Source organism: Podarcis raffonei, chromosome 2 (assembly GCF_027172205.1).
Source record: "Podarcis raffonei isolate rPodRaf1 chromosome 2, rPodRaf1.pri, whole genome shotgun sequence".
NCBI classification, from domain to species: domain Eukaryota; kingdom Metazoa; phylum Chordata; class Lepidosauria; order Squamata; family Lacertidae; genus Podarcis; species Podarcis raffonei.
Genome location: NC_070603.1, coordinates 119,834,513 through 119,849,939, shown reverse-complemented (window position 1 = coordinate 119,849,939; position 15,427 = coordinate 119,834,513). Strand labels below are relative to the sequence as shown.

The 15,427-nt window shown below is 43.5% G+C and overlaps 1 protein-coding gene across 1 annotated transcript; it reads left to right on the top strand.

Annotated features, from left to right (window-relative positions):
• Positions 1–1,674: 1,674 nt before the first annotated feature.
• Positions 1,675–9,774, top strand: LOC128408819 (vomeronasal type-2 receptor 26-like). The gene is made up of 5 exons (XM_053378842.1): positions 1,675–1,962; positions 2,604–3,419; positions 4,707–4,934; positions 8,026–8,152; positions 8,855–9,774. Exons 1-5 carry the CDS (start codon positions 1,675–1,677, stop codon positions 9,772–9,774), a joined length of 2,379 nt encoding a protein of 792 aa, XP_053234817.1.
• The last annotated feature ends 5,653 nt before the right edge of the window (positions 9,775–15,427 follow it).

Genomic DNA, 15,427 nt, shown 5'->3' with positions numbered 1-15,427 from the left:
AAGTCAGTGCTCTCCGGCCATGGCACGCGGCTTCACTCCACAGGAGAAGCGGACGACTCACAGCACCGCGCCGCTCACCCCGTCCCCCATTCCGGAGCCTTTAAAAAGGCTCCTTCGCGGGTCGGGGGGGCGCAAATGGTGCCCGCCGAGTCACCAGGTTCACAGGCTTCACCGCCTGTGATTTTTAAGGGTCTCCGCATCGCCACAGCGGTGCGACCCTAATCCTGTAGAGCCGATTCCCTCCGGAGCTCGGAGGGAATCCGCCATTAGCCGTTGGCGCTAACCCGGAAGTCTCCCAGCAAGGGTGAATTTGGACATGTTTGTTTAGTTCCTCTAAGTTGGGGTGCTCCAATGCACAGTCCAAGGGCTGCATGCAGCCCTTGATTTCTCTGTTTCCTCCCAGAATCCAAGTGTAGGACAGACAGAATTTTTGCAAACATGTTTTTCTCCAGCCTACACCTGTGCATGAAGCCATGTAAAGAGTTCAGGACATTTCAGAAGCCATGCTTGTTCCCTTTATAATTATCAAAATCATCAAAATCATAGAGGGGTTTTTCTCTCATCTCCTTCTCAACAAAGCTCCAGAGATTTGTCCAAAGATCACCTTTGAGTCCACTCAGGGAGATATCTGAATTGTCAACAACATAAGGTAATTAAGATATATCATCAGAGCAGAGAGGAATTGGTGCATAAAGGCCTTCTGTACCACTGACAATTTGGGTTCAGATTTAGGACAGGCGAGTTGCAATAGAAGGTTGTAAGACTGACCTCTATCTCTTCTAGATACCAAGTCTTGGTTGCATTCCATCCACATTATCTAATGATTTTCTAGGTCAGAGGAGCAGTCACAGGAAAGGAAGGTGTTCCAAGCAGGCACAGAATGGTACTGCTTCTCCTGCTCTTCCTGCCTCATGCAGACAGTGGAGTGAAGGCAAAATGCCCCTTGACTTTGGAGAGAGAATGGATAGAGCCATTCATTTATTACAGGCCAGGAGACCACCTCATTAGTGGAGTCTTCTCTGCCACAGGTGCGATATTTAATCCACAGCACTTCAATGAGTCTCCCTCTACCACCTTTATCATGTAAGTCCATTTATGGCGATTTGGTTATTGCTGCTTCATTCAATATTTATCTTTATCCATCATCCTTTTGGAGCTGTGGTGTATCTGTGTACTTTAGACCTTCCAGGCTGTGATGCTTTAGGCTATAAATTTTTAATTCTTTATTTTCTTTCTTTTTTATTGTCTGCACTTCTTTTTAAAAACAAATCAATAAAAATAATTATAAAAATAAAAGACTGGGGAGGGAGGGAGAGAGCAATAGATGTTCTGTGTCATTTTATGAGCCTTTAAAAACCTTCTGTCTCGTATTGTTATTTGAAAGTCTGTGCATGTCTAATTCCATCATGAAAAATTCACTCTATTTTAGTTTTGTTTTCCAAGGGATAATGGGTCTTGATTGAACAAGGCTTTCCCACCAGTCAGGCATCATTAAATGGGGATTGGCTGAAAACTTCTGAATCGGGATCAGTGTTAGCATGATTAAATTCTAGAAGTTGGATTCAGGACTTTATATTATCCTTAGAAGCTTGTCCAAAAAAATAAAGAGTTGGAAGTGATATATTCACTGAATGCTGGAGGATATGATGTGATATTTTTTGCAGCAAAGAAGGAATGAGGTACTGGCTGCCCCTGTCCTTCTTCTTTGCCATTCAAGAGATCAACCAGAATCCCAGGCTCCTGCCCAACATCACTCTGGGCTACAATATTTATAATAACTTTTTTCATGGAAGGATGACGTATGAAGCTTTGGTAGACCTGGTCTCTTCTAGACAGGCGAATGTTCCAAACTACAACTGTGGAAAACAGAATAACTTGATTGCAGTTCTGGAAGGGGCTGACTCTGACTCTGAGAACTCCATCCAGATTTCAGGCATGTTGAGCATCTATAAAATGCCACAGGTAGGAATGGAGATGGAGGGGTTATCTGACTGTGCTTCTCAGGCATGAAAATTTTGGGTAGTGTCAACTCAGAATGAGGAAGACATTGGATGTCAAGGTATTGAAGAAAGGAGATAAGGAACGGTCAGAAGAATTGTTGTTCTCGTTTTGATACTACCTGTACTTCTTCCTTCCCCTTTGTGTCAAATGCTGATTTTTCTCTGTGTGTGTTTGCATGCCTGTTCATATAAAATGGGAAGGAAGGGAACTTCCCTCGTACTAGTCACCATGCCACTAAAAATGGGATAAAGTCGAAAAGATTTACCTGAGTGAAACTGTGATATTTTGTTTTTCAATTGAAAACCCATTCAACAAATAAAAAAACATTTTAGCATTGCACAACATAAAATAGTAACAAAATTGTTGAAAGAAATGTACAGTATAATACCAGTAAAATAGAAGTATAAAAGCATGTTTTAAAAGATGAAAACTGGAACTGAGGAAATACATAAACATAAAAATGGCATCGAGTTTTATCTGTCAAGGAAAGTTTGGGCAAAAAAAGTGTGTCTTTACAAAACAGATATATGTTATTGGGGGTAAGAATTATTTCGGCTTTAATCTCAAACATTGCAAGCCAACAGTCCTTCTTTTCTTGCCAGGTCAGCTATGCTTTTGGCTCCCACGTTCTGAATGACAAGAGGCAGTTCCCCTTTTTCTATCGGACGGTCCCCAAAGAAGAGGCCCTGTACCCAGCGATTGTCAAGCTGCTCCATCACTTCAGATGGATGTTCATTGGTCTCATTGCTCCAGACACTGACAATGGAGTGAAGTTCATGAAGAAATTGACACCTGTGCTATTAGAGAGTGGAATTTGTGTTGCTGTCTCACTAATCATTCCACAAATTAATACATACAGTGTGACGGTCAATGTTCCTCCATTAGAAAGGTGGGGACAAGTCCATGTATTCCTTTATTATGTAGAAACTACTTATTTCTTGCTGGGAATACGACTTGGAAAAATAATATTTGACCAGCTGGTCAAACCTACAGCAGGGAAAGTCTTCATCACAACATCTATGTGGGATTTGAGTATAGACTTCATCAGCTTCATCAACCATGGTTTTGATTTCCAGCACTTCCACAGTATTCTTTCTTTCTCTATTAGGGCAAATAAATGGACAAAATATGATAATTTTGATGCCTTTTTCTTTGCAAGCAAGCAGTTTTGGGAGACAGCCTTTAATTGTTCCTATTTACAGAATACATTGTCAGTGAAAAGCTGGACAAGATGCAGAGAAAGAGAAGAACTGCAGATGCTGCCCCAAGACCATCTGGAAAGACTCTTATCTCTAAACAGCTACAGGATTTACAACACTGTCCAAGCTGTGGCCCGTTCCTTAAATGCTGCGTATTCCTCTAGATCTAAGTGGAGGTTGAAGAACAGTCTGGAAGTTCAAAGGCTACAGCCATGGCAGGTATTTCCTTTCCCATCACTGACATCTCACCCAAACGTGACAATCAATTGTACAATTCCTGAATGGTTGCCTTGGAGATTGTCTGAGAACTTGGGGAATGTATTGGGGAGGGGAAGTTTTGAAAACCCCTTTGTGAAGTGCCCTGAATTGGATCCTTTTTATCTCCTCTCAGACGATAGTCTCTCTGGGAACAGTTCCTACCACTGGCCTAATCTCTTCTTTGTCTTGCAGTGGCCCATTTGACCCCCACCCCCTCCATAAGAATTCCCTGGGGCAGGGAAGAGGGCATTGCACAGGCTCTCTCTCCCAAAGCCTTCTTCTCTCCTGTTAGGGAGATACTTTGGCACCTACTGAGCTCCACTGAGCTCTATCCTTTGTCCAAAGATTGTGTGTGTTGATGGAGTCTGTATTAAATGCCTGAGCGACTCATGTTCTCATTACGATAAGAGTTTGAGATATATGGACATTCATCATATTTCTGGCATATTTATATTCTGATTCCATTAATACACAATGAGCTAAATTTTCCATTTCATATAGAATCTTGAATATTTTAATAGGGAGCAGATAATACCTGCAATCATCATCTGAGGCCCTTCTTCATGTGCCTCCTTCATGAGAAGTCTGAAGGGTGGCAACACGAGAATGTGCCTTTTCTGCAGTGGCTTCCCGGTTGGAGAATGCTGTCTCCAGGGAGGTTTGTCTGGCACCTTCATTATACATCTTTTGGTGTCAGGCTGGAAACCGGCATACAACTCAGCAACCCTTCCCATTCGGTCTGGCCCCTATAGAGCAGTTGCCAGAACTGAAGGGACCTGCCTTCTGCCCTTTCTAAGGCACCTCTGGTCTCTGTTCTGCCCTTTTCATTATCCTACATGTTCTTGGAGACCAGGGAGGAGGGCAGCTTGTTTCAGCAGGAGAGAAAGAGTCCTTGGATTCTCCAGCAGCCTCTTACCCCTCTCCTCTGCTTCAGCCTCACAGTCTGTACTGCTCCCCATCACTGACTCTCCCTGCTCACTAAACCCTGTTGCCCCTTCAGCATCTAGCCCCTCATCGCAATCTTCTTCCTCTGAGCTCTCCTCAGTCTCCCACCACCAATCCCCTGCCTCTGAGCCTTCATCCCTTGGGGGTTCCCTGGCTGGTGCTTCCCACCAAACTGCCCAACAAATCCCTGACACTCTGTAGCCAATCCCAAATGAGAGCAGATCCAAGCATGAAATGCTCAGAGTTGAATAGTCAGTGTTGTTTCCCCTGTTCCATATGCGGCCCTTTTCTCTGCCATTCTAGCTCCACTCTTTCCTGGGAGACGCCCAGTTTTACAATTCTTCAATGGACGGAGTGTATTTGGATGAGAATGGGGAACTGGCAGCTGACTTGGACATTGTGAACTGGGTGGTGTTTCCAAATCAGTCCCTTCTTAGAGAGATCATTGGGAGCATCAGAAGGCAGAAATCCCTAGACCTAAAGTGCACCATGGACCAGAATGCCACTGTGTGCCCCAAATGGCTCAACAAGGTGGGGGAAATAATTTGTTTTATTAGATTTCCCATCCGATAAGTTCAAATCATGTTTTGTGTCACACTGCCTTCAAGTGCTTCCTGCATTCCTTGAAAATCTAACAGTGGGTCCCTGTGAAACTCTGTGTATGCATGAATCAGCTGCTTTGGGAGTGTAATTTCAAGGTGGGTGTTTTAGTAACTAGATGATGTGGCCACTGGTTTCCCCCTTCCCCTGTCATATTTAAACCATTTAAAACTTAAAATCTGTAAGAGAGTGTGGCTTTTAGCAGCCTCAGTGCTGGCAATATTTCCTGAAATGCTCCTGTAAATCCATGTTCTATGGACCAGCTTCCAGAAAAGTGTGCAATAGATTTGTTTGCCAGAAGGGATGGACTCCTAACTTGAACCCTTCGAGGAAATTTAACCACCCCTCAACTTTTGCAGTTAGTTCCTTCCCCAACACGTGGCACCTAGCACCCCTTAAAACCCCCCCAAAAAACCCAAGCATTATTTTCTGAATATGGTTTACCTGCGCTCCTGTATGTCTGCGGCTGTAATGCTGTGATGCTAAAAGGTTTTGTGACGCTTCCCGCTTGATCAAATATGTTTGTGCAAATACGTTTTTTTAAAAACTGAAACTTACAATGAAATATAAAGTACTGGAAAAGAGGTGATGGGAAAACCTACTGGATGGCAGACTTGAGAGCTGTGGTTCTCAATCAAGCCCACATTGATACTTTGGTCAAACGAACAGCAGATTCCACTTGGATCACTATGAACCTCGAATGAATAAAGTTTAGCTACCTCTGATTAATACAGTGATCATGACACGTTATCAAGTACAAGTCTCTGCTTTAACAAACCAAACTGAAACACAGGACTTCCGGGTTGGCGCCATCGTCTAATGGCGGATTCCCTCCGAGCTCCGGAGGGAATCTGCTCAACAGGGGTCGGGTCCTGCCGCGGCGGCGACGCGGGGACCCTTAGAAACCACAGGCGCTGAAGCCTGTGGACCTGGTGACTCGGTGGGCACCATTTGCGCCCCCCGACCCGCAAAGAAGCCTTTTTAAAGGCTTCGGAACGGGGGACGGGAGTGGCGTGGTGCTGAGAGTTCGACTGCTTCCCCTGCTGAGTGAAGCCGCATGCCATGGATGGAGAGCGCTAACTTCTTCCTTTGAACATTTGGATCAAAAGTAACGAGCCGTGAGTAACACGGTAATTGGACTTAAAAGGGAAATTTATTTCTGGGAATTCGGCAAGATCGGGCAAGGTGCTTAAAAGGAAGTCAGCCTACCCGCCTTGTAAACATCGTAAAGCAAGGATTTTATTACTAAGGTTGTGAGAATGCCTTTCTTTTTGTGGAAAAGAGCAATTAACTTTATATTGGGCCAATTTAAGTGACTGTGCTGGAGGATAAGAGCTAACATTGAGAACGGAATTCACCCCTCCCCCAAAACCCGGGAGCGATCGGGGAGAGAGCCTGCGGAAGAGGTTTATAGATTTTGACAGCTGTCAAACTAGCTGTCAAAGTTGGGAAAAAAAAGGAGAACTGTGTCTCTGCTGTCTTTGCTGGTTACATTTGATACAATTTGGTAACAAATTGTTAAAAATAAAGAAGAAAAGGTTAATTTGTCATTAAGTAACTAGAATCCCTCTAGAGGGGGTTCAGGACATTACAAAAATGGCTGTAAGTGGAAAAATACTGGCTGAACGGGAAAAGACCTTTTGTCTCTTGGGAAATCTACAGGAGCAGACAAATGTTTTGACTATGAATGTAATAACAATGAAGGGAACAGTAAATAAAATTGCTGAACCGGGAAAGGATATGATTCAAGCTCCTGCAGATGAACAGGGAAGTGTTGTTGCTGATCCAAAAATCCTTACAGCCAAACAGGAGAAAGAGTCTGAGTCATTTGAGGTGCCGTTTAAAGAGGAACATGAGAAAGAAGGAGGCGCTGGGATGTTGCAGATGACTAAAGAGAGCCAGAGGCCTGTTAAGTTGGAAATAATGGAAAATAAGAACATGACGATGAAAGTTTGGTTGGAAGTGAAGAATGGAAATTGGAGAGATCTCCTCTTATGGGGATCTGAAGACATATGGAATATAAATATGGCCAATGTAGAATTTGGAGCCTTTGGGACATTTGGACTTATGAGAAGTAAGAAACAAGATTTTGGCTCCATTGTTAAATATGGAGGTCTGGCTGGAAGAAATATGGACCTTATTGGAACAGAGCCTCTTCGAGATTCGGAATTTAAAATAAAGGACTATCAAGAAAACCGGCAGAGAGAAATTGAGAGAGGGTTAAGTGCCTCGGATGTGAGATTGCCAGGCTGATTTCGGATGGACTGATGGACTTTGGTTGGGGATCGAAACCGGGAAAGGGGGTGGTAGGGCTTCGGGAATCCAAAGGGTGTAAAAATATAATTCTGTTTTAATTAAGTTGGTTTTTGCCACTAACATAAAAATGGGGAATTTGGGGAGAGATTTAGGGCCGACCTTAGCAAAAGATTGTCAAGAATAAGTGTTGGTGTATAAAGACCGAGATTTTTAAGTTTAAATAGGTTAATTAAATTGATGGGGGAATTTAGGAAAAGTATGTTAAGAATAAGCTTTGAAATATAAAGATTGAGGTTTAGAAGTTAAAATTGATTAGGTAAATTGAATTAGAGGAAATAAGGTAAAGTGGGGGGGACAAAAATTGCTGAGCTAAAAATTGGAATTGGAATACAAGAAGGGCAGGTGTGGGGAAGTCAAGGAAATTGGGTATGGAATGTAATTAAGGTAAACTTTTTCAACTGTTGTTTTTTCTTCTTCTTTTCTTTTTTCTTTCTTTTTTTCTCTTTTCTGTTTTTCTTTTATACTCTTTTTTGAAAATTTTAATAAACATAATTTTTTTTAAAAAATGAAACACAGCTGAGCAACAGGGGAAGGAAAGTGGAAGAATCTTGGGTTTTGATCAAATAGGGAAACATTCTCATGAGAGGTTTTGCTGCAATGAAGCAGTATATAAATGTGGGCAAAGATAATTAATTAAGTAATAGATTGCTATCATCCTTAACAGATCAGCCTTAATGCATTTTCCTTGATGCCCCTTTATCCTTAGCCCCTGCCTACTTCCAGGTGTGTGGAAAGTTGCCAGCCTGGATTCTTCAAGGTGGTTCAGGAAGGAATGCTGCTCTGCTGCTATGACTGCGTTCCCTGTGCGGAAGGAACAATGGCCACTCAGGAAGGTGGGTGACACCAGCAGAAAGATCTGCCCTTGGGGAAGAGGACAAAGGACCTTTCGGGTGTCCGGGATTTATTAAAGGGGAGTCCTAGAACTGATGCACTGCTACAACACAACTGGGCATTTTCCCCATTGGGTGTTCATACATGCTGTATTGACAGGATCAATGACAATTGGAAGCCTACACAGAGTGGGAGAAAATCCTGAGATGTGGGAATTTGACAGTACTTTGACGGTTAGTCAAACTTGGCACAAGAGGCACCATGAACTCTGGGGTGATTATCAGTCACAAATGTTTCATACAGTTGTGTCCAACAAGGTGCCTTTTGTCTGTCATATTAGAAGCTTTTGACCTCAAGACCCTTATCCTAACATTGACACTTTTTCAGGAAAGGGGTCACCATGGCTTAGAATTCTTTTATTCCTTTCAGAAATATTATTGAGGGCCTCCTGCATTGTGATTCCCTTAGTATGTGGAATCCACTCCCCAGTGTTTTTACCACCAATTGAAGACATTCCAGTTGCCTCAGGTTTTCCTGTCCCGTAATATCATTAATACCAATAAATGCTCTCCCTGGTTATATGTAATGATTTTTATTGAATATAGTTATGTTTTCTTTTAGTGGAGACCACTTTGGTATTACTTTTTGTTAAAGAAAAGCAGTACAGAAGGCAATAAAGTTGATATTCCTTGTGTTCATTCCAGATGCAGAGCGTTGCACCAGGTGTCCAGAAGATCAGCATCCAAACAAGGCCAGAGATCAATGTTTCTACAAGATCATCACCTTCCTTGCTTATGAAGAACCTTTGGGGATCTTCCTAGCTTCCTTTGCCCTGTTCTTATCCTTAACCACGTGTGTTGTGCTAGGAATATTCATTATATTCCGAGAAACTCCCATAGTCAAAGCCAACAACCGGAACCTCTCCTATATCCTCCTCATCTCCCTCCTGCTTTCCTTTCTGTCCTCCTTGCTCTTCATTGGAAGGCCAAGGAAAGTGACCTGTCTTCTCCAAAAAATGGCCTTCAGCATCATCTTTTCAGTAGGCATCTCTTCTTTGTTGGCAAAAACCATCACTGTGGTGCTGGCCTTCCTGGCAACAAAGCCAGGAAACAGGGTGAAGAGATGGCTGGGAAAGAGTCTGACCAACTCTATTATCATTGCCTGTTCCAGTGTCCAAGTTGTCATCTGCACCATCTGGCTGGGGACCTCCCCACCATTTCCAGAGTCTGACATGCATTCCCATTCCAGAGAGGTCATCCTGCAATGCAATGAAGGGTCTGTTGCCATGTTTTATGGTGTCCTTGGCTACATGGGCTTCCTGGCCTCCATCTGCTTCACAGTGGCTTTTCTGGCCAGGAAGCTGCCTGGGGCCTTCAATGAAGCCAAGCTGATCACCTTCAGCATGCTGGTCTTCTGCAGCGTTTGGGTCTCCTTTGTGCCCACCTACTTGAGCACCCGGGGGAAATACATGGTAGCCGTGCAGATCTTCTCTATCTTGGCTTCCAGTGCTGGGCTTCTGGGCTGCATCTTCATTCCCAAGTGCTACATTATTATACTGAGGCCAGATCTGAATATGAGAGAGCATCTGACAAGAAAAAACCTAAACAGGACATTTGATTCTTAGCTGTAAGGCTATCATAGAATCAAGTAAAAAGTTCTACAAGAAAAGTTACTACATGGAAGGACATTACTGGAAGTTTTGGCTTTGGACAGGACAGTGATGTTGATTTTAGGTAGTCAGGAAGGAGATGGGTGGTTTTTGGAGGAGTAAAGTTGTCAGACTCAGACATAAATGAAGGGGAACAGTTGGATGCATGTGATAATAATAATAATAATTTATTATTTGTACCCCGCCCATCTGGCTGGGTTTCCCCAGCCACTCTGGGCGGCTTCCAACAAAGATGAAAAATAAACTAAAATGTCACATATTAAAAACTTCCCTGAACAGGGCTGCCTTCAGATGTCTTCTGAATGTGAGGTAGTTGTTTATCGCTTTGACATCTGATGGGAGGGCGTTCCACAGGGCGGGCGCCACTACCGAGAAGGCCCTTGTGTAGACAGGGCTTTTTTCAGTTGGAACTCAGAGGAACTCAATTCTGGCACCTCTCAGGTGGTCACCATTGACATTCTAAGAGAAAGAAGGGTGAGTTCCAGCATCTCTCTTTCTAGAAAAATAGTACTGCATGTAGGCATGTCCTGGTATTTATGCTCACCAAAGGGAATGTGAACAATTTGACACCAGAAACTATGCTTGGCAAAAGCAAATGGAAAGTATAGAAGCTGGTAATTTTGTGCGAAGAGGTTGTCTTCTCCTCAGAAATAGCTACATCTGACAGAATCATCCTCTCTGGAAATGTATTTGCCACTTTGCATGTTTCACTTTATATTGATCTCTGTTGCTCTGGCCTTCAGATTTGAATCTGGCAAATGTAGAATCCATATGCCTCAGTGAAAGAATACTACTTTGTATGTAGCTAGTGCACACCTGGGTTCAACTTGCAAAAAACAATTTTTAAGCTTCCTTTTCTGATGGATTCATAACGTGTCCAAATGATTAAGCTTTACTTTTAATGGACTTTCTTGATATTGTATGTGGGCTGGAACTGGTCTGTGACAGTTATAATAAATTCATTCATTCATTTGAGTGCCTTCTTAAAAATCAAACTCTTTGGCAGTTCCTGTATTTAAAAATACAAATTTAAATGAAAATGGATTAGGAGCTCTTCCAAAACATCTTTGAGCAGAGGTAGCAGCACGGGAAGTGCAGCCTCTCTAGTGTCAAAGCCACTGTCAGCTCCCATCTTGGCCTCCAGTGCTGGGCTTTTAGGCTGCATTTTCATGCCCAAGTGCAACATTATGGTGCTGAGGTCTGATCTGAATACAAAGACATATTTAACAATAAACAGCCAAAAAAACCCCACCACTTGGAGCTTTAAAGCACACACGTGTGCCCAGAAAGCATGGGTAAGCATGGCTAAGCCACTGGAGATGTCCAAAGGTTGTTTTTCAAAAAGCTGCTTGCATCGACTTCCAAACTCCCTTTCCAGAGTGCAGACTTGGAGTGTGACCTTCCCCACGTCATGCTTCACTTTCAGCCATGTTTGGAATTCAAAATTAATTCAGCAGTCTCTTCCCACCACACTTGCTTTCACCAGCTACACCTCTTGCTCTTCCTCCCCCTTCTCTTCTGGCCCAAGCCTTGAGGAACTGCTTCTTGAGCGGAGTTCACACAGAGAAGAGTTGCTCTGGTTAGAGAGAATAAGGGACAAGTCATGGAAGCATACTCTTGTCTGCTTAGAAGACATACTGAGTTGGAATGAACTTTCTTCCAACTTGGCTGTGAGAGGGAAACACTCCCTATAGGAAAATATCAAATGTAAGGCCATCAGGGTGGGCCTGGCCTGAGCAAAAGTGACTTGCGGTTCAAGCAGCGGTGCTGACCTGGGCCCTATACTGTGGGTGCCCAGCACGTTTACAATGCCACAACATCATGACATCGTACAGGCTTTAGCGCTGGCACAGGCCCCAGCCCAGTTGCATCGGAGTGCCAGAAGTTAAGTGGCAGTGGACGGCCGTGGAAGGCACGTGGCGACAGCAGTACGGGGTGAAGGTCAAGCATCCACAGAACAAAAAATGTGGTTGTCTGGGCTCCCAGGGTCTCCTAAAGTTGGTGCCCCTGAGTTCAAGTGAGGAGGGTCTGGCGTCTCAGAAATGGGAGCTAGACCTGGGAGTTTTCACAAACATGTTTTTCTCTCAACTACTACCGCTGCACATGAATATTAATTAACTGTTTAGGATGTTGTAGAGCTGCTTCTTCTTTCCTTTGTAATTATCAAAATCATAGCGATTTTCTTTCATCTTCTCAACTGAGCTCCAGAGACTTCTTCACAGTTCACAGTTGTGTGCACTGAAGTAAACATGAGAATCAAGAGCAATATCAGGCAACATCTTGCATTTGGAAAAGACTGGGGTACAAAAATGCCTTTTGTTTCAATGAGAGTTTGGGTTGGAATTTAGGACAGGTGAGTTGAATGTTGCAGGTGTGAAGTTGGCTTCCATCCCCTTCAAATCTGAAGGTGTAGTTGGACTCCATTCACATTAGGAAACGGAAAAGAGTTTGGCTTCATCAAATAATTCTCTGATATGAGCAGTCACAAGGAAGGGAGCTGTTCCAGAATGGGATTGCTACTGCTGTTATTGTTGCTTCTTCTTCTTCTGCCTTATGTGGAATGTGGAGTGAAGGTGAAATGCCCCTTGACTCTGGAGAGAGATGAACTAGACCCATTCAGTTATTCCAGACCAGGAGACCACCTCATGAGCGGGCTCATCTCTGCCACAATAGCTACGTTTATTCCACACACTTTCAAGGAGTCTCCCTCTACCAGCTTTAGACAGTAAGTCATTTCATGGAATGGGGTTAGAGATGTTCCTTTAGCCACCAAATTCATGAGTCCCAATTCCCAGGCTAAAGGGGTTCATTCTTGGTTTTGCAAGTGGAAAGGGCCAGGGCACCTTCTGCATTGCAGGACTAGGCATCGGGCTCCCCATGCCCCAGCCCATATAAATAAGAGACCAATAAGACGGTTTTGGCTCAAAACATGCCACAACTTTATTGAATACAGATGAAAGAGATTTGGCTTGGGCATGGGGCAGTCTAAATAGTTCCAGCCTGCCTGCCAGAAGTGATGTGTGGTCAATCCTGGTGGGGGTTCCTAAGGCTTACATCAAAGAGGGTGACCCCTGCAGCGAACACCGTGTGGGGGAGTGCCTTTGGCCCTGGGCACACAGACATGGACACTCCCCCTGGATCCCTTTAAGAGGATACCCCAGCATTTGGAGGAGCAGGCAGAGACTACAACTTCCCTTCCTTCCAAAACACAGGATTGCCCCAATGCCCAACCAGTTGGGATGATTGCTATGAGGTAGGCAAAACCACCAGGTAAGAGCCAATTAGCCCAGTGGGCAAATTCCTACCTAGACCCATAAAGAACGGTGGCCACCATAGCCACAGCCAAGTCATTGACTATCAGCTTGAACCAAGTGAGGGTGGGCAGAGAAACCCGGCGAAGGAATGAACAGGCAGTGCCCCAGGTGCGGGCTGCTTAAATGGGCTAATGCCCCCCACCGCCTATCAGGAAGGGCACTGGAGTTCTAGTTCCCTCATCAGGGCCCCAGGAAAGCCTCTGCTGTCTCACAACGAAGCTGCACCAAGAGGGTGAACAGACTGGCTGATCTTCTCTGTCCAAGAGCCTAAAGTGCCACATAAGCGGATGTTATCACTGATTTCAAATCAAGAGAACCACACACTCAGAAGACCCCCAGAGAACATCAAGAGCACAAGACACTGTGATTCAAATGAAGTCACTCTAATTCATGAAAGAAGGGGGGCAGGGAGACAACAGAAAATGTGTCCTGTCATTTAATGAACCTTTAAAATATTATATCTGCTCTTCTTCTTTAAATGAGGATCAGCTGTTGAGTTTTGGGATTTGGCTTCCATTAAATCTTCTATCAGCCATTGTTCATCGCAGGGCTGTGCATGACTAATTCCATCACTAGAATGACCATCTGCATCCGTTCTGTTTTCCAAAAGATAAAAACTGTTGGTTGAAAAGACTATCCAGCCATCCACACGTCATAAAACTGAACTATGTGTAAGTGTTTGGAACCCCTGGGATCTTGCATGAAACACTATTATCTTTAAAAACTTGTCAAAAAGGCAGAACTGAATGTGATATATTGGTAGAATGCTGGATAATGATTGTGTGCTATGTACATTTTTGCAGGAAAGCAGGAACAAATTACTGGCTATTCCTGTCCTTCATCTTTGCCATTCGGCAGATCAACCAGAATCCCAGGCTCTTGCCCAACATCACACTGGGCTACAGCATCCATGATAACTTTTTTCATGAAAGGGTGACGTATGAAACTTTGGCAGACCTGCTCTCTGCTGGGAAGGTGAATGTCCCAAACTTCAACTGTGGGGAACAGAATCAGCCGCTCGCTGTTCTTGAAGGGGCTGACTCTGACTCTCAGAACTCCATCCTGATTTCCACCATGTTGGGCATCTATAAAATCCCACAGGTAAGAATGGAGAGGGGTCTAGCCTGTTTTCATACCACCTTTACTTTCCTTCCGTGTGTGTCAAATGCTGATTCTATGCACTTCACGCCCATTGTGCTGGTAGCCATGCTACTAGAAATTGGAGTAAGTGGAAACATTATTTGTGAGCAAAACACTGGTATTTTGTTTATTAATTCAAAACATATACAACTCACCTTAGAGTTTAAAAATCTTTTTGTGGTGTACAGCAAAAACAGTAACACTTCAATGATGCAAGATATACAAAAGAAAATCAGGAAAACAGTAGTATAATAACAAATAAAAAAACTGCTTTAAAATATTTCTAGAGACAGAAACAGAGTCCAATGTTATGTGTCAAGGAAAGCCCCGGGGAAAATATTCATCTTCACAATAAAATTATTTGTTATTCGTTAGATCCAAATATTGCAGCTTTGATCCAAAATAAAAACAATCTAACAATCTTCCTCTTCTTGCCAGATCAGTTATGCTTTTGTTTCCCGAGATCTGAATGACAAGAGGGAGTTTCCCTTTTTCTACAGGATGGTCCCCCAAGAAGATGCCCTGTACCCCGGAATTGTCAAGCTGCTCCTTCACTTCAACTGGACATTCATTGGTCTTCTGACTCAAGACACCGACAACGGAGAGAGGTTCGTGAAGACCTTGACGCCTCTGCTTACAAAGAGCGGCATTTGCGTTGCCTTCTCACAAGGCTTCATCCTAAAACTAGGCATTAACACATTGACCTTCAGTAGTTCTCAATTCATTGAGTGGGGACAAGTCAATGTATTTCTTTACTATGTAGAAAACATTTATTTAACAGCGGGGCTGACAATTGTGAAAGAGTTGATCCATGTTTTTAAAAAATCCACTGCAGGAAAAGTCTTGATCACAACAGCGATGTGGGACATCTCCATAAACCTAAAGTACAGTGGTTTAGATTACCAGCACATCCGAGGTATTTTTTCTTTTTTTCTTGTGAAAAATAATTGGGCACAACCTGATGACTTTAAGCGCTTTTTCTTTGCTATCAAGAAGTTTTGGGAGGATAGTTTTCATTGTTCCTATGTAAAGCATGCATTGTCAGTGAAAGGCCGGACGAGATGCAGAGAGAGAGAAGATCTGGAGATGCTTCCTCAAGACGATCTGGAAAGAATCCTCTCTTCAGACAGTCACAGGATTTACAACACTGTCCA